Source organism: Dioscorea cayenensis, chromosome 17 (assembly GCF_009730915.1).
Source record: "Dioscorea cayenensis subsp. rotundata cultivar TDr96_F1 chromosome 17, TDr96_F1_v2_PseudoChromosome.rev07_lg8_w22 25.fasta, whole genome shotgun sequence".
Lineage (NCBI taxonomy): Eukaryota > Viridiplantae > Streptophyta > Magnoliopsida > Dioscoreales > Dioscoreaceae > Dioscorea > Dioscorea cayenensis.
The window spans coordinates 22,088,284-22,113,175 of NC_052487.1; the positions used below are offsets into that span (position 1 = coordinate 22,088,284).

Genomic DNA, 24,892 nt, shown 5'->3' on the forward strand with positions numbered 1-24,892 from the left:
TTTTATACTATTCTTATACTTATACATATCTTATATATCCCAGGGTTCCAATCTTTGTTTAGATCTTGTTTATATTCATAAAAAAAAAGGAAACTTGTCGTCTATTATTCAAAAAAAAATAAAAAATAAAGAAGTAGCGGCAAGGAAAAAACCAAAATGAATAAAAGGATAAAAAATCAAAATTAATAAATATGAGGAAGACCACACACGGTCCACGATGAGTGAAGGAAAAACCAATATGGAGGCAAACATTAATGGTTGAAGGAATGAGGGGTACCCAAAAAATGTCAGGTTGATCATTCATTTTATTTTGTATAGAAGGGGTGAGAGAGGTCAACTCGAGTCTAAGGTTTTGTGTATGGTGTCACTTGGATCAGTGGATGGGTCTAGAAAATCAAGATTACGCTTGAGTTATGATAAAATTCTCCAACTTTAGTTGTGATCTATTTATTTTTATTAATTTTTTTATATTTTGATAAAGTGGATAAACCACAATTTATTAATTTTTTTGACAGTAAATATCCAAAGAAGAATTAGACAATTTAACTAATTTGAGATGGTTCTGCCGTGATGTTGGTGTGTTCAATCGGTCACTCACTTATGAAGATAAGAGAGCGCTTAAGGTTCTGGATTGAGTAAGTAGGTATTTGATAATGCGGGTTCATAGCGGCATAAATCCAGACAAAAAACATATAAATAATTTTAGTATAATAACATCATGAGTGATCCACATCTTTGACAGCATGAGTAAATCTTTGTCACTTTTCCCCGGATTTCATCTTCTCAGCTAGGGCTTGCTCTCGTCTTCTTCTTTTTTTTATTTTTATTTTTATTTTTTTTTTTTAATGTATGGACTTCAGGAGTGCATCACATGGCCTCCTAACTCTATTTGGTCCTAGCGTTTTTCCTTTTTTCATGTTTTTCTTTTCTAATTTACTGTTTGTTTAATTTGTTATTTTTTTGTACTAATTGTTTTTCATTTCAATAAATTATTGGTTTGTTCACTTTTATCAAACAAAAATAAACTTAATTAATTTGATAAATTATCAATGAAGTAAAATTTACATAATGAAAACGGGAATTCTTACAATAAATTTGTCGTTGTCTTCTATACTAGTCATGCTTTGTGTTCTCGTCTCTGTTTGTTTGATGTTTGTCTTGTTTGTTGTTGTTTTTGTTTTTCTTGTTACGCTTTGTTACTGAGTTCTCTTCTTTTAATAAATAAATGATTTACCTATTTTATTTTTTATTTTTTTTTTTGAATAAAGTGGATAAACCACAGATTTATTAGAAAAGATAGAAGATAACGGTGAACAACAAGTACAAAAGAAAATTAAAGTACCAGACAAAAGATAAAATAAAAGACTAGTTTTTCCTCACCGAGGAATGAGGAAAAACAAATCGAGCGAAGAAAAAGAAAAAACAGAAAAGACAAGGAGAGAAACTAAAACAAGCCGGGCCGGCGAAGTCAACCATCAGGAGACACAGGCCTGTCCAGCAACAACGAGAGCGGATTACTCCTGACTAGAAGTATGCACGGAATCCCCAGCGGGATCGGTTGATCTAGAGCTTAGGAAATTAAGGGATCTTTTAATCCTCTCGAGCGACGATCCCGAGGGTTCTCGTTTGAAGGGCTTCAGCGTCTGCAAAATCCAAGAAAAGAAGCAAATTAGTCATGTTTTTGTAAAGAGTAGAAAAAAAGTGGGAGACCTGAATTTGATTAAAAAGCGGTTGTATGCGTTCGACCCGAGATATTCCGGAAGATGGCTCTAGAGCGGAGATCCCGGGATAATCCTCGAAGTAGGATTCAAAGAAGGGATCCGGTGGTCCGAGATAGTAGTGATCGAGGAAGGAAGAGTATCAATATCTAATAAACATTTAAAGTAAGACCCGGATTCTTTTCCGAGAAAAATACAATTTATGAAAAAGGTGGTCCACTGATTACGAGTTGCTATGACATAGTATACATGTGTCGATGGCATTTGGATTACAACCTTTTTAAAAAGATTCTCAAGAGTCGAATTTTTATTGTCCCATGCAAGCCAATGATGAAAAGGGGTTATTTTACTAGGTGATTTTATCTTCCAGAATTTGGAGTGAAGTTGACTGCGGATTCCTCCATCAATAAGAAAGTTGTAGTATGATTTGACAGAGAAGGCTCCATTACTATTCAATGACCAGAGAAAGGGAATCCTCTTGATCATTAGAACAATTCGAATATAATTTTTGAATTATGTCAAAATCGATGCATGGAGGTTGTTGTGAAAGTATTACCACGGGAATTAAGAATATGAAAAAAATTGTCGATCGTAATCCAAGGTAAAGAACATTCCAAAAAGAGTAAAGGCCAACGATCTTTTGGAGAAAATACCCTCTCAACCATCTATCAAACCGAGAAAAAGTGTATCGTTACCACTCCAATTGATTTGATAATACATGATCGAAAATGAGGGTAGAATGGCATTAATTCTCGACCCGGAAGAAAGACTTATTTCTAGGTGGTTGATGGTATAAAAATGCCGGGCGTTTCTCTAATCAGCGTAGTTGGCATTGATTATCTTGGTCCAACAGAAAGCGGCTTTGTTGTAATTTTTCCACCACCACTTACCCAAAGAACGCGTTGTTAAAGACCCAGTAAATCCAAAAATACCCCAACCACCCATGTTACGAGGGTCTACAGATTCTTTTCCAATCAATTAATCTAATTCCCTTAGATCCCAGATCCGGGCCCTTCCAAAGGAAGTCTCTTCTGATTTTATCAATCTCATGAATGACCCAAGCTGGAAGTTTGAATCTCGACATCCGAGTACATCGAGTGATGAAAAGTACAGAATTGATAAGAGTAAGTCGACCCCCGGGGAAAGGTAAATTGCTTTCCAGGTGTGAAAGTCTATCGCGGACGGTATCAATTAATCTTGTCCAATCCACATCGCCTAGGGGCGTCTACGAGAGGGGAACACCCAGGTATGTAATGGGTAGACAATCCCTATTGCAATTGAGAATTATAGCTGAAGATGAGTGAGGTTGGTAACCAAAATTTGTGGAGTAAAGACAGCTCTTTGAGAAATTAATTGAAAGACCAGAACAACCTTCAAAGAGATAAAGTAATAATTTAATGATTTTGAGATCATCATGTCCACCAGCAGAAAAAACAATTAAATCATCTGCATATTGTAATTGATGATCGTTTGTTAGAGTGGTCGAGTTGAACTCCAACCAAGACTCTAGAATTAATAGCATGGTAGAACATAGCACTTTGAGGGTGATCGGTAGCTAAAGGCGAATAGGAGGGGAGAAAGAGGGTCACCTTGTCTTAATCCTCTTTTGCATCGGATATACCCCGAGGTGTTCCATTAATGAGAATTTGTGTTTTGGCGATGATTGAGGATGGTGTGTATCCAAGAAATCCAACGGTTGCCAAAACCTCTAGCTTTGAGAATTTCAAGAAGAAAATTCCAGTCTAATGAATCAAAAGCTTTAGCAAAATCAACCTTTAAAGCAAAGCCAAGTAATTTCTTTTTGAAGATTAAAGATCACTTCACGGGCGACAATGATGTTATCGACAATGCATCTACCCTTAATGAATCCGGATCGTGAAATATCAACTAATTCCCCAATTTTTCCGACTCAATCTTGAAGCAAGAATTTTGGAAATGATTTTGCAAGTGGAATTGATGAGACTGATGGGTCTAAAATCTATGACCTCAGAAGGGGCATTTGTTTTAGCAATGAGAGCTATGTGTACCCAATTAATACGTTCAAAGTTAATGGAACCAATATAAAAATCACTACAAAATTTGAAGAGATCCTCCCGAATTAGGCTCCAGGTGTTTTTGAAAAAGAATATTGGGGAAACCATCCGGGCACAGGGGACTTATCCGCATTTAACTCAAACACGGCCTTTTTAATCTCATCAGAGGAGAACGTAATTTCAAGAGAAGAAAGGTCAACACTATCTTTGTAATCGAATAGATAATGCCAATCGAACATGAAGCGATGAGTCATTGAGGGTGCCAAGTAGGGTTTGAAAAATGTTCGATAAAAAACTTCCCCAATTTCTTGGTTCCCTTCAATCCAACTCCATTACTATTGATGCGTGGAATAAAGTTTCTATTCCTTCTTCCATTAGCCAGAAGGTGAAAAAATTTTGTGTTTGCATCACCTTCTTTGAGCCAAAGTAATACGGGAACGTTGTTTCCAATAAATCTCTTCTTGTTTTATTAAGATGTGTAGATCATTACGAATAAGTGATAAACGATTGGAATCTTCCTCAGAGAGAGGTCCGCTTTCATGTAAGGAATCAAGTGTATTAAGTTCAGAGAGCAAACATTTTTTGTGAATATTGGAGGCTCCAAAGATTTCTTTGGCCCACAGACGTAGCTTCAATTTCAGGAATGCAAGTTTTTTAGAAATAATGTAAGCTCCATGACCCTCAAAGTTATGTTCGGGACCACCAATTATGAATTAAATTTTTCTAATTGATCGCTTTGGTGTACCAAGATTTTTCTAACTCGAAGATTACGCTCTAGGGTGAATGATTACCAAATTCAAGGTATATAGGGGGAATGATCGAGCCAAATCTAGGTAAAGTACTTTGGTAGGAATTAGGAAAAAACAGTGGCCAGTTGTGTGAATAAATGAATCTATCCAATCTGACCCAAATTGGATCTGATTGAGCATTAGTCCAAGTGAATTTACGGCCAGATAAAGGAGGATCAATAAGATTGAGATCACTTAGGTGCTTTTGTGAATTAGCAATATCCCTAAGGTTAGAATCTCCTTTATTTTTATCATCCAGTGTAAATAAAGTATTGAAATCACCACAGATTAACCAGGGTAAATCATGTAAGTTTTTAACTGTGCGGATCTCATTCCAGAATTCAACTCTGATGGGAGCTGCATTAGGTCCATAAACACTAGTGCAAACCCATTTAATGTTATTAAAGAGATTTGTGAATTCCAAAGTAATGGAGAATTGTCCTTTGAATATAAGGGTACCATTTGCTTGGGAGCCATCCCAGGCAATAATGATACCACCAGTAGTACCTATGGCAGGGAGAAACTCAAAAGAGTTCAGTCTCGACCCACCAATAGATCTCCAAATAGAACAATGACAATCATGAAGTTTGGTTTCTTGTAAACAAACAATATCAGCACGTGAAGAAGAAATAATATCTTTAACTAAGTGGCGTTTAGAGGGTCTGCCAAGACCACGAACGTTCCAACAGAAAACAATCATAAAACAACTGAAGGAGCCTAGGAGTTAGATCTCGAATGAGATCCAGACGGGAAAAAAGAAGTTCCAGCCCTAGCAGATTCAAGTCTACGAACTTTTTCTAAGCATTTGAACTTATGATTGGGGGAACCTTGGAATTTAACACCGCATGCATTGCTATAATTAAAGAATTGAGAATCAGTCCAAGAAGAAAATACATCTGAATTAAAGGAATTAGACGTACCGTCCCGAGGATCAACAGGTGCTTTTTTCTTGGACGATCTTGGTGGGTGAGGAATAAACCCAGCATCTTCATTCCATCGACCAGAAGGTTTCTTAGGTCGATCACTTCTTCTGATTTGCTTCTGAACCTGATTTTGTGCGATAGTGATGACAGGTTGCTTAATAGATTGTGAAGTGTCAGGGATCGTCTCAACCAACATACCAACAGAAGTGTCATTTTCAATAAGGAGTGAATTCCCTGGGGCAAACAATTTTTCAGAGATAAGGTCATCCCTTTGAATTTCAGTTTCTAACTGTGAGAGGTGCTCCTTACTCAAAATATGATCATCATCAGTTATAGCATCAAAAGGTAAATCATCATCTTCACCCCAGTCAACCAACTCTTCATCCGAGTGAATAATCAAGGGGGAATTAGGAAGGGATGGGTCCTGAGAGTAGAATTTATCGTAGTTGATGCAAGGTACATGGGGACCAACCTCCATGGATGAAAAATCCATTTGTATCCCTCGTGAATATGAATCGACTGCGGTGAGGGGCTTCAAGTGAATAGGTAACTCCTCAATATTAGATTTAGTAGATTCCAAAGGAGTAATGATCTCCTTGCCTTTAGAATCAATTTAGAGAATTAGGAATTATCTCTAGTGAAATGTCCATGATCGGAGAATTATTAGCCATAATGGTAGTGGACTTAATAGACATGGTTTGGGAAGATTCATCTAATGAGATGAATATATTTTCCCTATCCCGAGGCAAGTTCAAATCATTAGAAGAAGAAGAAATAATCTCAGTGGAGTTCAAATCCCGAGGCAAAAGTCTTCAAAGGAATTGAAGCATCATGATGTACTGCTGGGAGCAATCCTATCCCGAGGTAAGTTATGCTCAGTGGGAGGAGATGAGGGAATCTCGAGTGGAAGATGCATCTCGAGGCAATAAAAATCTCTTTTTGAATCAAGTCGCCTTTGAGATAAAAATTTTGATTGAATTATCGAGGGAATCAGAGTTATGATCTCGAGGCGAATCGACCACCAACAAAGGTCCAAAAATGATCGAGGAGACCCCGATCACGATGCACATCAATGGTCATGTACACCATCGGCCTTCACGTAGGCGTTGTGCATGAGCGGTGTGTCCCTTCCTCGCTTTCTCTCACGAGGAACTGGGGACCATCGAAGCTCTCTCATCGGAGCTCCGACTCCCCGATGCCAAGAGAGAGATGTCTGAAGTCCCGGCGGGAACACGAGGTTTAAACTGAGAAATCGACGGCCGAGACGGGTGTGCAGCCGCCGGGATATTCTGTGGAGTAGGGCCGGTAACCATCTTCGAAAGAATGATTGGAACGCCGTCATCTTCAAGCTTGACAATGAAGCTTCTCACTCCCACGTCCACAGTTATCTCCAAGGGGAATAAGGTGGGTGATAAGAGTCTCACCAAAACCCTCATGTGTTCAAGAGAGATATCATCCTTCCTTTGGACGAAGATCAGATCTCCAAGAGGCTTCAAGATCGCTACAATAGAGTCCCGGCCCAAAGAATGAAGTGGGAGATTAGATATCCTCGATCCGCTTGTAGTTGCCGGGCGTGGATCGCATGTGAGCCGAATTCCGGCGACCAATGGGAGAGCTTTACAGTGCAAGGGCCGTGTTTGGTGGTGAAAGATAGATGTCCCTTCTTAACAACTGCCATCGCAGCACGAGCAGTGAAGAGTGTGAGGATGAAGTTGTCTCCGAATGGAGTGATATTTTCACACTAATCGGATTTCAGTTGAGCCGGGAGTGCATCATGGAGAGATTGAACACTCGCATTTCCAGAGACAACCTTGATTATAACTCGTCGCTTGAGGTCTTCCTTAGATTGGATGATGGCTTCGGATATAGGGAGGGAGACCCTAAGAGAAGGTATCCCTGAGCTAGATCGACGGGCAGGAACATGTAACAGAGGTTTTGTGGGTGGCGAGGAATATTCTACCAGTGATCTACTGTTTTCATGTTATTAATCACTTTTTTTTTTTTTAAAGGTGGATAAACCACTAATATTAAAAAGAAGATAAAGACTACAAAATATCCACTAGATGTGGAAAACACAAACAAACACGGCAACAACGAGGTAGAGGAAAAGATAAGATGAGAAAAGATAAGATGACGATGAAAATCACTCCCGCAGACAGAAGTGGATGAGCATCAGCCTATTCCCCCAAAAAGCTCCCGGACCTACTCACCGAATTGTCGACCACGGGGATGTCGACATGAGGCTCTATCATCTCCGGAGAGCAACAAACGCTAGTGTCAAAAGACTTCAGATACACAATCTTGTTTTTGGGCCTACCAAAAGATGAAAAATAAGGCCCCCAACCGAAAGTGCAAACACCAACGTAGGGGCCCATTCGGCCCCAAATCAATATGAATTCCCTCCAACCGACTCGATCGGGATTACCGCCCACCCACATAGCATTAATAACATGGTCCACATTGAAAAGCAGTTTTAAACCCGAAAGGATCCCCAACCAATGAGAGCCCAATAGCCAAGTATTTAGACCAATGAGATGGTGACACCGAAGAGGGATTGCTCGCCACTCCCGAGGGGAAAATACCTACGTCCACACATCCTGAAACCTCGACCATCACAGCCCGAATTCCCTCTCTAAGCGCGCCAGCAGATCTGCAACATGCCTCGGCCAACGCACGAACCATCCCATGCTCGACACATCGCCTACTCGAGCCTCCCGTCCATATCCGCGAGGTTCAGCGGTCCGAGAAGCCTCCCGCCCGACGGTTCTTCCCTCAAGACCATCCGGCCACCGGAAACTCGTGGATGACCTCGATGATCGAGCACCGTCATCGCCCGCGATGAGTGGAGAACTTCCCGGCAGTAGTGGAGCCACGCTCAGCCGCACCCTGTTTTCCAACAATGGGAGAGCCAAGCTCTACCCCGCCTTCCTCATGGTCGTGGGAATGCAATTCAACCAACGCCATCCCGAGCCAACGCCACGCCCTGTCCATCCGGCTAATCTCCACCCTGCCTTCTTCTTGCCGGTGAGGGAGCGCAACTCCACCATCGCCACCGAATTCTCAACCTCCTTCGTCGGATTTGAGCTCAGAATCACCGGCGGGAGCTAAGCTCCACCCTCGCCATCCTCACATCGGTGTGGAAGCATATCTCAACCTTCACCGCACGAGTCGCATTCTCCTCTTGCCCCATCACCGGCGAACCACTATTACGATAGCCAAGCTCTATCATCCCAAGTTCACTCAAACCACCAGGGCAGACGCCAAGCTCAACCGTGGCCAGTATCTCCACTATGTCTCCGAGCCTCAGGTCCAAGATGTGGGAGCCCCGCTCCACCACCGGCTTAAAAGTCCCGTGACTCAGGTCCGCCATCGCGAGCCCAAGCTCCACCACATCCACCACTAGACCCACTTCCAAACCCACCTCGTGGGAGCCAAGCTCCACCGCCGACGCTTCCCATGAGAGAAAGCTAAACCATCTACAACCACGACCCGACTCCAAGATGTCCTTCCCTCCACCATCTTCAACCTTATGAAGAGCATCCAAGCCCTAAGACCGATGAAGCTCCGCTTCTTCCCCAAACAATAGCTCAACGATGAAGCGAGCTCATCCTCTTCATCCTCCACGCCATCCTCCACAAAATGGGCCGGGGAGAGACACAAAGACACGAAAACCGGCCGGCCATCTGGGTCGAAAGCGAGACGCACGTCTCCGCCCATTTCTCTGATTTTCATAAGATTTTTTCTAATAACTCTATTAGTCATTTTTTTTAAAAAAAAAAAACTTATTTTTTACAAAACCACAAACATTGCATCAGAGAAGAGTGTCAAAAGGTAGGTAAATACAGTGATGCTTAATTATAGGGATTTAATGACTCCGTAGAGATTTATCATGTGAGGCGGGTTAACACGCATGGTATTGATTGTCCATCAGGTGCGCTCAAAATGATATATCAGAAATTATAATTTCACAATAGTAAATCTCTTATATCATACAACTTTAGAAGGGTGAACAATACCACTCCTTATGCAAAGGACACAATAAACAATGAATGAATAATATTGCATATTTTTATCAAAAAATAATAATAATAATAATATTGCATATTATTCCCTAGTATTCCTATAATATTACCCTATGCTGCTACATTACCGATTGCGAAGGGGTTTGACCCTCCGTCTTTTCAATCACAAGAAAAAAAAACTTGAAACTCATAGCTAAAAGGAAATGTAGTCCATCTTTTTTTTTTTTTATTGTTTCAAAAAAATAAATCAATTCCTTGTATTTTTTTTTTCAATAATTTTGTTGTTTATCCATTTTATTAAAAATAAATAAATAAATAAATAAATAAATAAATCGACCATGAGATAAAAGTCCATTGATTTTTAATAAAATAGCCTTCTGGATTTTTAATAAAATAGACAAAAACACATAAATATAATAATAATCAAAGACACATGGAGTATAAAACAACACTTGAGGAAATTCTACAAGCAATAAAAACAGAGCCAACAAACAGATCCTACAAAGATACGACAATCAAAGAGTCTTCAGCACTTTTGAAGCCATGAAATAGTGCGAGATCATGAAAGTAGTTCTCTGTGAAGTTATGATAAACAAGACAGGTAACGCACAAAAGCATGATCAGGCTAACATGAAAGTCATTCTAGCGTTCACCCTTTCGTTTGGATTCATCTGTGTATTTCGCTTTGCCTCTTCACACCAAGGTATTCATTCTGGATTACATGCAACTTGGTCACAGCATCATTGATTCTCATTCTCTCTCTTGGTGATGGATTGGAGCATGACAGCCCAACCTCTAATACTGAATCCAAACACTCTTTGATCCACATTATCTCATTCTTGTTTGCATTGCCCTTCCCTTCTAAGAACATTATTTCATCTAAGATTTCCATGGCATGCTCTGAAGTTGATCCTTTGCCAGCAAACTCACGAATGCTCAGACCCTCCTTGAACATGTCATTAGTTGGTCTTTTTCCTGTGAACATTTCCAGAAGAACGATACCATAGCTATAAATATCCCCAGAAGTGGACACCTGACTTCCTGCACCATATTCTGCATCCACAAACATTTAATAATTTTGGAGTGATTTAGTATCTAGATAATGTGAAACACGGATGATAAAACTTGGCTTAGGTTTCATAGGTTGAATACATGGAATAGAGTTGGACGTTACCTGGAGCCACATATCCAACAGTTCCTTTAATGCCAATGGTGCTATTTGAATCATGCAAAGATTGGCTCATTGTTTCAGATAGGAACTTCGCCAGCCCAAAGTCACCAACATGAGCATTCATGTCTTTGTCAAGGAGGACATTGCTAGGCTTCAGATCACAATGAACCATTGGTGGCTGGCAGCTGTGGTGAAGATAATCCAATGCATCAGCAATATTGATAGCTATATTTAATCTCTGAATAAGGCTCAGTTGTTTCAGTTGTTGATGCCCATCATCTTCAGGGTGTAGCCATGTCTCTAAATTCTATTAGGCATGTATTCAAAGACTAGAGCTTTTGAAATCTCTGCCTTGGTGATCAACACTTGAGCATGAAGTAATGATCTTGACAAGGTTGCGATGCCGGATGCTCCTCACTGCTTCACATTCAGTTAAGAAACTCTTTGAAGCCCCTATTTCTTGAAGTTTGAAAAACTTTCACCGCCACAATTGTTTGGCCATTATCAAGACTCCCTTTGTACACAGAACCATATCTTCCACTACCAATTAGATTGTCTGAAGCGAAGCCTTCTGTTGCTTTGGCCAGTTCTGCATATGTAAATCTAGGATATCGTTCCTCTTCTAATGAAGACAGCTCTGGTGTTTTCTTTCTTTCCCTTTGTTTCCGATGAACAAAAGCCAATATGGCTAGCAAGATAACACACAACAGTAGAGCACCAGCAATTGGGATGATGATCTTTAGCCAAAGAGGCCATCCTTTTCTCTTCTTAGTTGTCACCAATGGGCAAGCATTCAAGTGAATTTGCGAAATGCCTCCACAGAGTCCTTCATTTCCAGTTATTGAAATAGCAGTGGAATTTGCAAATACTCCTTTTACAGGTACCTTTCCTTGCAGTTGGTTATAGGATAGGTTCAAGTAGAACAGAGAATTCAGGTTTTGTATTGACTCTGGGATGGACCCTGATAAATTATTGTGAGAAAGATCCAACTCCTGGAGGACTCTCAGGTCACTGAAGGATGGGGGAATGACACCTGACAAATTATTGTGTGAGAGATCTAGTTTTTGAATGCCTTTCATGTTGCTTAGAGTTTGAGGAATGGCTCCTTCGAGTAAGTTGTTGTCCAATGCTAGCTCTTCCATGATCTCACATTGACCAAGTGCAACAGGGATTTCCCCAGACAGCTTGTTTCTGGAGATGGAGAGCTGCCTAAGGTTCTTCATCGTACCAACCTCAGAAGGAAGAGATCCTTCCAATAGGTTATTAGACAGATCAATATATTGAGAAATGTAGGGAAGACTGACAACTTCTTTTGGTATGCTTCCACTGAAACTATTGTTGGAAAGATCCATGATTGCTAGCTGCTGGAGGTTGCCAAGGCTTGCAGGTAGCTGGCCTAGAAATTCATTATCAAACAAATACAAAGTATTCAATTGGGTCAGGTTGCCAATGGATGATGGGATTTTTCCTGTAAAATGATTGCTAGACAAGTCAAACAACTGCAAATTTGCAAGTTTGCCAATTCCCTCTGGAATGGAACCTCCAAGATTGCAGGATGCTGTATCCATAATGTTCAGATTGATTAGGTTCTGTATTCCAGAAGGTATAGTGCCTGTTACTGGGTTGAATCCGATCCGGATCCTTTGAATTGTGATAGAAAGGTTGGTTATGGAGGTAGGAAGAGTGCCTCCTAGCTGATTCACACCTATGAAAAGCATTTGCAACTGGCTGCAGTTGGTCAAAGAGTCAAGAAATTGCCAGCCATCTGCATTGCTTGCTTCAAGTTGATTTGAGATGACATTGAGGATAACCAGATTTTGCAACCTGCCCCACTCAGAAGGAATTTTCCCACTAAAATTGTTTTGTGAAAGATCAAGTGCCTCAAGACTGGAAATATTGGTCAATGACATGGGAATTGGTCCACTAAACTGGTTGATGCCTAGGAAAAGAACTTGGAGATTTGGAAGGCACGTACCTATGCTTGGTGGGAGGGTCCCATGCAGATGATTGCCAGCTGCACTGAAGAAATATAAGGAAGAGAGATTGAAAAGTTTGGATGGAATTGTACCTGAGAGCATGTTTCCTGATACTTGGAAGAAGGTCAGGGTTTGCTAAGATTGCCAAGCTCTGTTGGGATATCACCTTGGAGACTATTATACAATAAAGAGATCTCCATTAGAGAAGAGAGATTCCCTAGTGAAGGTGGAATGACTCCATTGAGATAGTTGTTGTCCAGAGCTAGTGATTTAAGTTTGGGAGTGGATCCAAGCTCAGCAGGAATGACACCAGTGAGATTGTTATTCTCTAACTGGATGGTTATGAGTTCTGAGCAGTGACTCAGGTTGGCAGGAATTTCACCATGGATTGAATTAAAACTAAGGTTAAGTACTCTAAGAGAGTGCAAACGACCAAAGTCACCAGGGATTTCACCATAAAGACCATTGTCCATGAGTAGCATGTGCCTGAGAAAGGAAAGGTTACCTATAGATGGAGATATAGAGCCTTCTAAACCACGGTTGCTGAGGTTGAGGGTGATAACCCTCTGGGGTTGCTGGCTGCTGCATGACACTCCTTCCCAGTCACAGAAGTGGATAGTGTCATTCCATGAGTTCAGAGCTCCTGAGGGGTCTTTGATTATTCCCTTCTTGAAAGCTAGGAGTGCTAATTTATCAGTTTCATTTCCAAGTGAGATGGCTTCAGCTGTGGGTACTATGAGCAATACCACTATGCTTGAACAGAAGAACAGGAACAAGATGACCACTCTCATTTCCATTGCTAACTCAATATCTCACCCTGAGGCTTGCACTCAGTGGGTTTATAATAGAGTTAGAAAACCAGTATTTTGGAAATTAGAATGATTATTTTCAGGTTTTTTTTTCTGATAATGCTGTTGGTCTTTGCTTGTTGGCTGCTTACTACTCCCCTGCTTGTTTCCACGCCTTTTTATTCTTTAATTTTGTTGCGACTCGTCTCATTGTTCTTGTTTATTTATTGCTATTTTTTTGGGGTCTCTCTTTAATTATTGGATCAATGTCCTGGGGTGCATTTATGCTTACGTTTAAGTGCAAATTTTGTCAAAGTGTTCACATGGTTTTTGATATAAAAAAATCCTAATAGAATGATGTGTACCTCATCTGTCTTGCTGATTCAGGTAAACAGAAACTTCATTATTAAAATTCTTGATTGGACAATCACCGGGTGGTCCAATGGGAAGTTACATGAATCCTGGGTGAGTAGGGTGTGGTCAAAACCACCAACGTTGTGGTCAAACCCACCAACGTTGTGGTACCGTGTGATATTATGTAAAATTATATAAAAATATTGTTCAACGCACTGTTTATCGATTTTTTGAGAAAAAAAAATATTTTTTACCTCTTCAAAATTGCAAAACAAAGAAATTTATTAGTGTGGAGTTATGAATTCTAGTATATATATTATCTTGGCGTATGTGATAGACTATCATTTTCCATGCATTAACTCATTCCACATGGTAAATTTCTGAGAGATTAAACCACCGTAAATGTTGCACATTGTATTTGTTTATGTTTTTAAATACCCCTTGTGGAGCAAGGCATGTGTAGCCTTTGTAATGATGATAATAAAAAAAATCCTTGATTGGGATGGTAGACTTTCTAAACCATTGACTTCGAACACTAACTTAATGGCTTCCACCGAACTGAAATCTCTGAGTCTGGCTATGTGTCCCCTTTGACTTCATGGTGCCTTGAAGTTGACATAAACTAATTTGTTAGAATGATGGTGGTTGATTGTGTTGAAAAGAAATGAAAGCTTGCATTAGATACAAATATTTCTTATGGATAGTGAGGAAGACTAGAGTCTAGAGCATGGCAACTTATAATTCCTCCAAACTTTAGGGGGCACTTGGGAAGTGTGTTTTTAGAAAGTTTTTTTTAAAAAAATTAGATGAACTATGAATTTATTGAAAAAGCAAAATTGGATGAGTCTGTATCCAAGATCAAGAGAAGCCTGGACTTCTTGAGTTCCAGTGATTCAATGCAGGATGCCCCGTTGTTGCGACCTACTCCCTCGGGCGAGATGTAGTCATGTGCTTTGTTTTCCCTAAAGAACTGCGCTTCCTTTAGTTCTATCCTGTTTGTTTGTTGCTTTTGTTGTTTCTTCTAACCACCCCTGGTGGTTATCTTTTGTTGGAGTCTACTTTTTTTTGTACTGTCTCCTTTTATTAATGAATGTGGTTTATCCACTTCTTCAAAAACAAAAAAAAAATATTAAAAACCCAACGAAAACAGTATAAAAGAGAATATATACAAAAGAGAAAAACATCAAACACAGAAAAAAATAAATAAATAAAGAACATACTCAAAAGAGACAAACAGTAACAAAGAAAAAAAACTGAAAACAATAGTGTTGAATCTTTCTCATTCATTTTTTTAAAAATGTAGATAACCTACTTCAATTAAAAAAAAACAAACACTTACAGAACAACCCCACTGAGCAAGGGCAAGAAGGACAAATGAATCTTCCTATTCATTTGTCCTTTATTTTTTTGCCCCGCATAATCATCATGGAAGCAAGTAGATGACATGAGTTGCAAGTTAAATTTGAACTATCAGACTTATCTGTGGTATCATGCATTTGCATTGTAACACGCCTTATATTAATTGTGTTTTATAATCTCTTCGCCTTAAGGTCAGACATTGGAGGGCCAAATCATCCAAGATTTCTATTTTCCCACGTTAAAAAAAATTAGTGGTAACTGAAATATAGATGGTAGATTCATAAAATGGATGTGGATGAATAATGTTTTTATTTTTGTTTGAAAAGTGGATAAATTAAAAGAAATTTATTTTAAAAAAAAATTAGCCAAAAGATTTGTAGTCCAGCAGCATGCACCTCACTACGAATCATTTTCTGTATTATTTCTGGATAAATGTTACTATTAATCAATTTATGTATTTTTTTACTATAACTTTTTCAGGTTAGTCGGAACCATTATGTTACTTTCAATCCCCCTATGTTATGAAAAACTGGATAAAACCACAATTTATTAAAAGTAGAACACAGCAGGGATCCCAGTAACAAACCGTGAAGTTTTACAAGAAAAAGCAATCAATACGAGAAAGGCCGACCAGAGTATTAAATAGCAACACAGACGGAAAGGCCGACCAAGACTAAATAACAACACGACGACAAAAACCGAGGTCCACTAGATGTGGAAAAGGAGCGTAAGGATAGAACAACATCCTTATGAGGAAGACACCACTAGGATATACCCATGGAGATCAGGGGTTGCTAGTCTCTCCCCTCCTGGGCTCAACAAATTTTAGGCTCCTCTTGACTGTATGTGAAGCATCCTCAAGCTTTTGTCTTTTGAAAAGGGTGGATAAAACCACTCAATTAGAAAGAAATATAAACGAGTACAAAAGCAAGACCCCACAATCATCACACAAACAACCGCAAGACAAGCCTTTGTCTTTTCTGCTCGGGAATTGCGGAAACCCAAAACAAAAACAAATGAGAAACTTTAATAATCACGGATAAACAATCATCAAAGCAATTATCAAAGATTCTTCTATTACGCTCGAGCCAAACATTTCAAACCCCCTTATGTTACTTGTCTTCTTGCTTCATTCTAGATACCATATTAGATGATATTTTCAAACAGGTAATTATTTCTTTTGGTCCAAAGCAATTTGAGGGGGATCCATTCTTTGTCCAAGAATGTTTTGTCTTCTTAATGCTGAAGATAAACATTGGATGAATCATTTAAATCTTAAATAGGATCTTTTAATCTTTGGCATATTCATAAAACCATCCTTTGCTTTTCCAACTCTATTTGTGAAACTGCTTATATTAGATCATTTGGCCCCCACGTTTGGATGCCTATAGTCTCAATCTAGGGATCCTTGATGTTTTGATACACCTCTGGCCCTCAAGCCAATTTACCTGAATACACAAATTGATTTTGATCTATTAGTATTGCAACTATTGCTGATCTTGTGGCTGACTGTAATTGGAAGGATGAGGCCCTGCAGATATATTTGTGCATCAGCTGAACTCTCACCTATTGGGTTTGGGTTCAATTGATGAATCCAGGCCTGATATGTGGGCTTGGGAACCTTTTAATAGCTGTGCTAAATTAGGATCTGCTGCCTCTTCTGAACTCAACAATTCTCATGGGGAGTATCAGGAATGGTTGGTTGAATGTTTGAAGGCTTTGAGTGGCCCCTAGTGTAAAATTTTTCATTTGGCTTATTCTTTATGGCTGGGTGAAAGAATTTTTTCTTCATTCCTTAAACTTGAGGCCTGAAACCTTGTTTATTTTTTGTAAGCTTAATTGTGAAGCTATTGATTTTCTGCTGGGTTCTCTTTAAGGAGTCGGTTGGCTGCTGTTTCTAATTTTTTTGCTGCTCTGAATCATTGTAGGTTTTCTGGAAGCAGTTGTAGAATGCTTTTAATTTTTTGATAAAGATGATAAACGTCATCAAAGAAACAGTCAGGCTCAATAAATTAATTTTACTAAAAAAAAGAGAAAGAAAGAATCAGTCAGACACGGAAGAGTATTAGTCACAGTGACTTAACGATCGCACAGTGATAAATCGTCTCTACCATTTAATCATGAAAAAGGAAGGAATACTGTTCCTCCCGCAAGAGAACTACACAAAGATTAGCAAGTAGTAATGATAAACAGTACTGTATCTTAGTGTATAGTATCTGAATATAGATGTTTCTCATTTGTAGCAGAGTTATCACTGGACTACTAGTAGTTTTTTTTAAAGTGCTTTTAGAATGGGAACATTGATGTTTCTCACTTTTAAAATGATGCTCTTTCTATCCATTGTGATGTAATACCTTAGTTCAATAAATGTGAGAAGCCTTTTGTTTTGGAATGGATAGGTAGGTAAAAATGGAAGTTGCTATCATCCCTATGCATTTTATTTCTGAAATTTTCTGTTTCTGTAACAGAGTTTAAAGACTACTGTGGATGCTAGACTTGCTAGAAGTAAAGACAATATTCAATTAGTCATTGCAAGATTTGGAAGAGTAAAAAAGCTGTGTGGTATTGAAAGTTTTTCATGTGTCAAATCAACTGTCTGTGGCACAAGGCTTCTTAAATTCTTACGTCAAAATGATCTTATTACTGAGTCAATTGTAGGTTTCAATTTTTCAGGCGTGTGGGAAAGGATTGGCATTTTTGACTAGTGGCAGAGGTCTGATGCATTTATCGCAATACATTTCGTAATTAACTGCCTTATTTGTTGAAATGGGGACTCAATTTAGGGCAAGGAGTATTTTTATACTCACTCACTTTATCTCCAATTAAGGTTGAACTGATTGAAATAATCTAAGACTCTAATAGCTATAGGATATAGCAATATTATGTGTGACTAAACAAGCGAGGTGGATTTTATAAATTATAGGTCCTGGAATTGAATTAATATAAATTATATATTCACCAAAGGGTTCATAGCCTAGTGGTACTTAGCTTTATTGCCGGAAACAAGGGTTAGACAATAAAAAAAATCTAGAGTTCAACACTTGTTGGAATCGATAATGGTAGTGGATCACTGGTTGTGTGTGAGGACTCGTTATCCAAACCCCTCATCCCCGACTGAGGGTGTGCGGAGTTGATGATTAATTCGTAGTTCGTGCATATTCCTTGATGTATATATCGTTTGTCGTTTTTATAAAAAAAATATTATATGTTCAGGAATTAATAACAGTCCTATATGGAAGACAAAAAATTAATAGAGAGTTGATATTCACTTTTTTTTATCAATTAAGAATTAAGAGTTTGAGTTTCTTCTTAAAAAATAAACCACATCTGTTAAGAAATATCAAAAGATAGAAAAACAGAGATGAATGATGAGATATATTTACAAAAGTGAGAGAATGAAGAGATACAAAGGCAAGGGACACAAATTAAGAGGCAATCTTAGTTTCTTTAGAAGGACAACAATATCGACGAAATACAGGACTGACGACCCTAGTGAGAAATGAAATTTAGATATGTTTGACAGGTCTCTTCTCTTTTAAATAAAAAAGCCTGATTACATATTTAAAAATTTCAGTAATAAACTTGGACCAATATAAAACCACGAATGCATTAAAAAAAGAGAACTCACAAACAGGGGAGAAAACATACAGAGAAGAAAAACAAAACAACCTCAGGACGTGGTTCTCAAACCAAACAACCCAAACGATAGATCAGAAAACAAACAAAAGAAACAGAACAAAATCATAGACAGTGGTGAAACACATAGAAGGAGCACACACAACTAGGGCACAACAATCCAAACAACGACACGAGTGTCCCCCAGTGTAGGAAACCCCTAGCGGATGTGCTTGATGAAAGCAGGAGGACTAGCTAGTGAACTCATCATGGCCATCATCACAGTTGTACTCATCGCGCGGGGAGGATCTTAAAAACTGAATGCAATGCCTAATGGCTGAAGAAGTCTCCTTTAACTTCTGTCTTTTGGAGACTGAAACTATATTGACCCAATAAAGAAATATATGACAATTTTTCAAGAATAATAAAGATGTAGATAAGGTAAAACAATTAAAAATGCAAGCATTTCTTCATATCCAAATTTGCCAAATGATAGCTTTAGCATAAGAGAGCAAGAAAAAGGTGCTCGGGGCCCAAATCTTTAACCCAACCATCTCAATGCTTTTTTTTTTTTTTGGTTGGATGGGCATAGTTTCTGAGATAAGTAATTTTTTTATTAAAAAAAAGGAGTTGGTAATCCTAGGAGTATACTTCCTCATTTTAGCCCTCACCCCTCAGTGTTTTTATATTGTCCTTGATTTTATTCACTTACAACATTTAGGTTATATCTTGTATTTTAGTCATTTTTCTTTTTTTTTTCATTTATTTATATTTTTTAAAAAAATAAATAAGCGTCGATTTAATTAAAATAAAAAAGTACACTCACACAAAGAATATAAAATAACTAACTGATACAATACAAAATAAATCAACTTAGAATAGGATAACAATAGGGGAGATGTCTTGGATTTATTGGTGATGAATGCAGTTACAAAAAACAAGTAAACAAACAATTGAGAGTGCCAGCACCTTGAAAATAATCATCATGGATGATCATCTGTGTTAGGTGGCACATAAGCGAGTTAATCAGTTAAACGCCTTAGCAAGGGATGATATTAGGCATACTCTCCCTGGAGTTAGAGGTGAGAGAGCCGAGAAAGCTAAAGTTATATTTAATATTTGAGGTGGAGTTTTCTATTTTGATCATTTTCTGATCTAGTGCTGCAAATAAACATAGCCACGGTTCAGGAACCGCCGATTACGGTTCCAAAAACTTTAAACAAGAACCAAACCTCCTAGGCAAGGTTCTTGACGGTTTTGTTCTGGTTCAGCTCCGGTTTTGGCGGTTCAGTTCAACGGTTCCGGTTTGACAGTTCAAACGGTTCAGGCTATTTTTTTGATGATGTTGTTCACCTCCACAATCCGGTGAGCAAAGAAAGTTACAGAGATTCCATCCCGTCTCAGAAGGAACTCCTTAGAAATTAAAAGGCAGCAATCATGATCACCTTCTTTATCAAGTCAAAGATATCCGAGATCGAGCTAAGGAAGAACCGTCTCTAGTAATCCATCGAAGACGAACTCCCTGCCATCTTGCTGCCACTCGAGCTTGCTCCTCCCCACCTTCTCCACCATCAGGCCAGGCTTCCACATCTGTAGATCGATCCGACCCGGCGCCCTCGGATAGAGATCTAGGATTAGGATTTCATTAAAAGGGATTTAGGGTTTTCAAGTCTTCAAGAGAGGGTCGGCCAAAAGAGAGAACAAATCAACAAAATAAAAACTTAATCAATTGGTTTAATTCAAGTGTTCAGACCTAACCTAATTAGATGATTCACATGACTCAAAGTCTTAAACAGTTAAACCTAATCAGATATCATAAGTCATAACATTATTTTATATAATATAAATATATAATAATATATATATAATTAAATAATTTGATATTTTGATTCAAGTGGAACTGGTGGTTCCACGGTTTTTAAAATTTGAAACCTGAACCCAACCTTATATGAAGGTTCCAATTCCGGTGTTAAGACGGTTACGGTTTTTTGGGTTCTAGTTCTGGCTTTTTGCAGTTCGGTTCCAGTTCAGTTCCACGGTTTCAATTCAAAATGGCCACATCTAGCTGCAAATGCCCAAAGAAGATGCATGTGATTGATTATTTTTATTTTTTTTTGCATAAAAGAGCTAAAAAGCTAGATGAAGGAGAAAAATAGCAGAAATTTCACTAGCAGTGGAATGATAATAGCAAAATAGTAGAACCAAAGACAAACTAAATAACAGAAAATCACACCCTTAGAAGAAGACGTCCAGGTTGATCAATTGAACATGGAATTTTGTTTTTTTTGATAAAAGTGGATAAACCATAAATTTATTGAAAAGAAACAACAAACAAAGCAAGTACAAAAGGAACAAACAACAGAAACAACAAAAGATCCATCACCAAGGGTGACAAACACCTAACAAGGTCCAAAGACCCGAGCAAAAGAAAAAAAAAAGAGTTGAACATGGAATTTTGATAGCGTGCATTTTTGCTAAGATATGCAATTTATTTATTTATTTTGAAAATGTGGATAAACCACATTTCATTAAAAGAAAAGAGAGTATAACAACAACACAAGGACCTAGAAATAAATCTTTTTTTTGGGCAGGAGTGACCTCTATTTTACCTGCTTTCCGCTCCTGTATTAACAAAACTATCAGAAATGGTTCTCACACCTCTCTTTGGTTTGATCGATGGTGTTATAACCAGGGTTTACTATAGATTGCTTTAGGCCATTGCTATAGATTTTCAGCCCAAAACTGTAGCAGTCTGATCCTGTAGCAAACCGGTTCTGTAGCAACTTGTTCCTGTAGAAGCCTGGTTTGATAGAGGCCTGGTACTGTAGCAGCCCGAAAATTTTCCCTTAAAACATTTCTTCTTCTTCTTTTCTTCTTCTCTTCTTCTTTCCTTGTCTTGGCCGAACCTTCCCATTTTCTTATTTTTTTTCCGGCGAAGTTTTCCGGCGAACCAAGCATCCTATCTCTTCCTCCTTCACCATTGAGCTTGGTAAGCATAGATTTATGGTTTTATACCGTATTTATTCTTGTATTTTCCTTGTTTTAGTTTTTTTTTCAAAACCTAGAATTTCTCCATGGATTTGCATGTTTATAGGTTTAAATTGAAGCCATTGAATTGTTGATCTTGTGTGAGAATGTTGTAGAAGAAAATTTGTGATTTAGAGTTGTAAATTGGGAGAAAACCATAGTATAGGGCTCGGTTTTACTGTAGCAATTCCGAGGTTACTGTAGCACCGGCAATATTTAGTTGTTTCTTTGATTTCTTCGGATTAGATTGAAGCTAAAACCCCTAGGAATTCATTGGTAACCTTTAAACCTAGTTTTGAGCTAATCTTAGGATCGAATTAGGGTGGTTTGTTAGAAAACTTAGGGTTTTTCTTGTTTGTTTGTTTTTGCTAATTTTTGTGGTGTTTTGTTATGCTTTGGCAAGGAGAAGAAGTCTTGGCTCGAGGCAAAGACTTAGCCGAGGAGTAGCTTTATGAGGAAGATAAATTGCCGATCCCTGTGAGTGGAATTATTTAGCATAGCTTTATTAGAAGAATGCCAATAGCTATATATATATATATATATATGCATTTCATGTTTTAAGTAAGTTTTTATTGATTTATACTTGTTTGGTAATTTGGTGAATGATAATTATTGTTGAGGCAAATCTTGGATGTCTCTTTTTTGGCTTTTTGTTTTGTTATCGTGGAAATTGTGATTGATATATGTATCCATGAGTTTGTGAAATCTTTATTTTGTTTGAAACTTGAGTTTTGTTATGGAAAATCTTTGATTTGGTGAAATCCTAGGCTTGAAGCAAATTTTTGGATTGTTGAAAGGAAAAAGGATTTCCATGTTGTTGCTTGTGTTGGGACTTGCAAATTATTTTTGTGTTAAAAAGTTTGGGCTTTGCTTATGTGTTTATCTTGTCCTCGTGCAAATGGTCGAGGTATTCTTGATTTATGATCATGGATGGATATTGTACTCGAGTGGAGTTGTATTTTATTGTGGTGATTGTTTTGGTGATATCCCATCTGCAGTAGGGCGGTCTTCACGGCCCGACCTTTTTGAGGTGGCGTGTCGACCGGCTGATTACTACGAGGGCCGTTCGGTGGGAGTGTAGAGCCCTGACTGGATATTCATCGGGTAGCCGGAGTCACCAACCGGTGAACTGATGGGTCAACGTCAAGGGCATGAGTACTTTGGCGGCTCTGAACCTAGCCATGGCCACGGCGAAGGTTTAGAGAGTTTTTCTAGACCATGTTATGTTGGGTGAGTGTTGGGTATTGTGTTTATTTATTTCAAACCCATGATATTTTTGTTGTTTTACTTGTATTTAAAAACCATGCTTTATGATTTTTTTGTGTTGTAAACCCTTAGTTGGGGTAAAAAAAGAGTTTTCTTGGTATTATTATGTTTTTTTAATTCTCTTGAAGGCTTCTATTATATGTAATAATGTTTCTAAACTTGTATCACTTTTGGTAAAGCATTTATTTTGATGATTCATTATTATTATTTTTTTGTTGTTGGTGTATTTTTTTCTCGCTAAGGTTGTGCTAACCTCCCTCACTCGAGTAACTTGAGTTACTCATCCCTCTTTCTTCCTCCCGCATGCTGCAGGTAGTAGGTGTGACCGTGTGGCGCAGCATCGGGCATTTACTACTATTCTATCATCCGTTGTATTTCCTTCGGCTCATGTATGTTGTTGTTGTCATGGAACATGTTATAAGACCTATGGATCCACTAGTGTATAGAAAACTTGTTGCATGGTTTAGTATTTAAATACTCTTAAACTTCTGTGTATTACCATTTCCTACTATTGTTAGGGTTGTTTCCCTGTGTATTTTTGTGAACCTCTATATTTTTCCGTATCCTATTGTTGTTGTTGTTGTTGTTGTTGTTGTTGTTGTTACTCGTCGTTGTGTAACATTGTTTCTTTTCTCGTTCTATATCCGCGATATGTATATTGTTGAATTCGTGTGTGTTGATTAGCCTTGCGGCATCCCCGAGGGTTGAGTGGCGGGGTATCCCTCGGGATTGCTGCGGCGATTGTCGCGTCCCGTGGGCCCGCGGGTCGGGGCGTGACAGATGGCATGCTGGGATTCTACTCAAAGATCTCTGGTCGAACCTCTTTTCCCAATACACCACTCCTTGGATAACTATCAGGCAATTTTCACAACACCTAAACAACCCGGAGATTTTTTTTCTCCTTAGATTCTCCTGATATGTTATCCTCACTCTTGGAAATTATCCCTGATTGTTATCTTAATCAGGATGATATTGCCTTATGGGCTCCAGAAAAAAAGTGGAAATTTCACAGTCAAATCATTCTAGAAATTTCTTATTGATAGTGGATTGCGAAGCTCACATTAACCTCTTTATTGGAAAATTCGTTGCCCTAGCAAAATTTCCCATTTCTGCTGGCTCGCTGGGGAGGACAAAGTCCTTACTCTTGCAAATCTGTTCAAAAAAGTGTGTATCACTCATAATATCTCTGATACCTGTGTCCTCTGTCACAATCCTACTGAAAGCCTGAATCACCTTTTTCTAAACGTATCTGGGCTTTCTTCTCTCAAGCATTAGACTTTAATCTTCTTCCACAATCGATCTCCTTACTCTGGACCACCTGGTTATCTTCTCTTACTCCCCAGCACCGAATTCCTTTGGATCTTATTTCCCGAGCTATTTTGTGGAATATCTAGATTGAAAGAAATTCTAGTATTTTTCAAATGAATGCTTTACCGCATTACAATGTTATATTTAAATCTGCTAATATGCTTCTTTCTTGGTTTCCTACAGCTGCTGAGAGACACCAGCAACCACTCAATGAAGCTTCCTAGAAAATCAAGCGCTCACTCAACTTCTTTAGCGCTAGAGAATCTACCTCTGCTGGCTATCATGACCTCGATGCTGCACTGGAGTAGGTGACCCTGATGTCTGTCTAAGTAGGCCTGAGATGTCAGACGACATCTTCCGTCTTCTTAGTTTCCTTTCCCTGTTTGTTCTTTTACTTTCTTTGGTGTCTTTGTTCTTCCTTACCCCTGGTGAGAGAGATGACTCTTTTCCTGCATCTTTGTTTTATCTTTGTACTGTTGTTTTTTTATTTAATAAATCTGTGGTTTATCCACATTTAATTAAAAAAAAAACACAACAACACAAG

At 38.5% G+C, this 24,892-nt stretch overlaps 1 protein-coding gene and 1 pseudogene across 1 annotated transcript; both read right to left on the reverse strand.

Annotated features, from left to right (window-relative positions):
- Window positions 1–9,973: 9,973 nt before the first annotated feature.
- Window positions 9,974–12,735, reverse strand: LOC120280260 (annotated as a pseudogene).
- Window positions 12,736–12,756: 21 nt separating this feature from the next.
- LOC120281303 (receptor kinase-like protein Xa21) lies at window positions 12,757–13,428 on the reverse strand. The gene has a single exon (XM_039288160.1). The coding sequence runs from the start codon at window positions 13,426–13,428 to the stop codon at window positions 12,757–12,759; it is 672 nt and encodes a 223-aa protein (XP_039144094.1).
- Window positions 13,429–24,892: the final 11,464 nt, after the last annotated feature.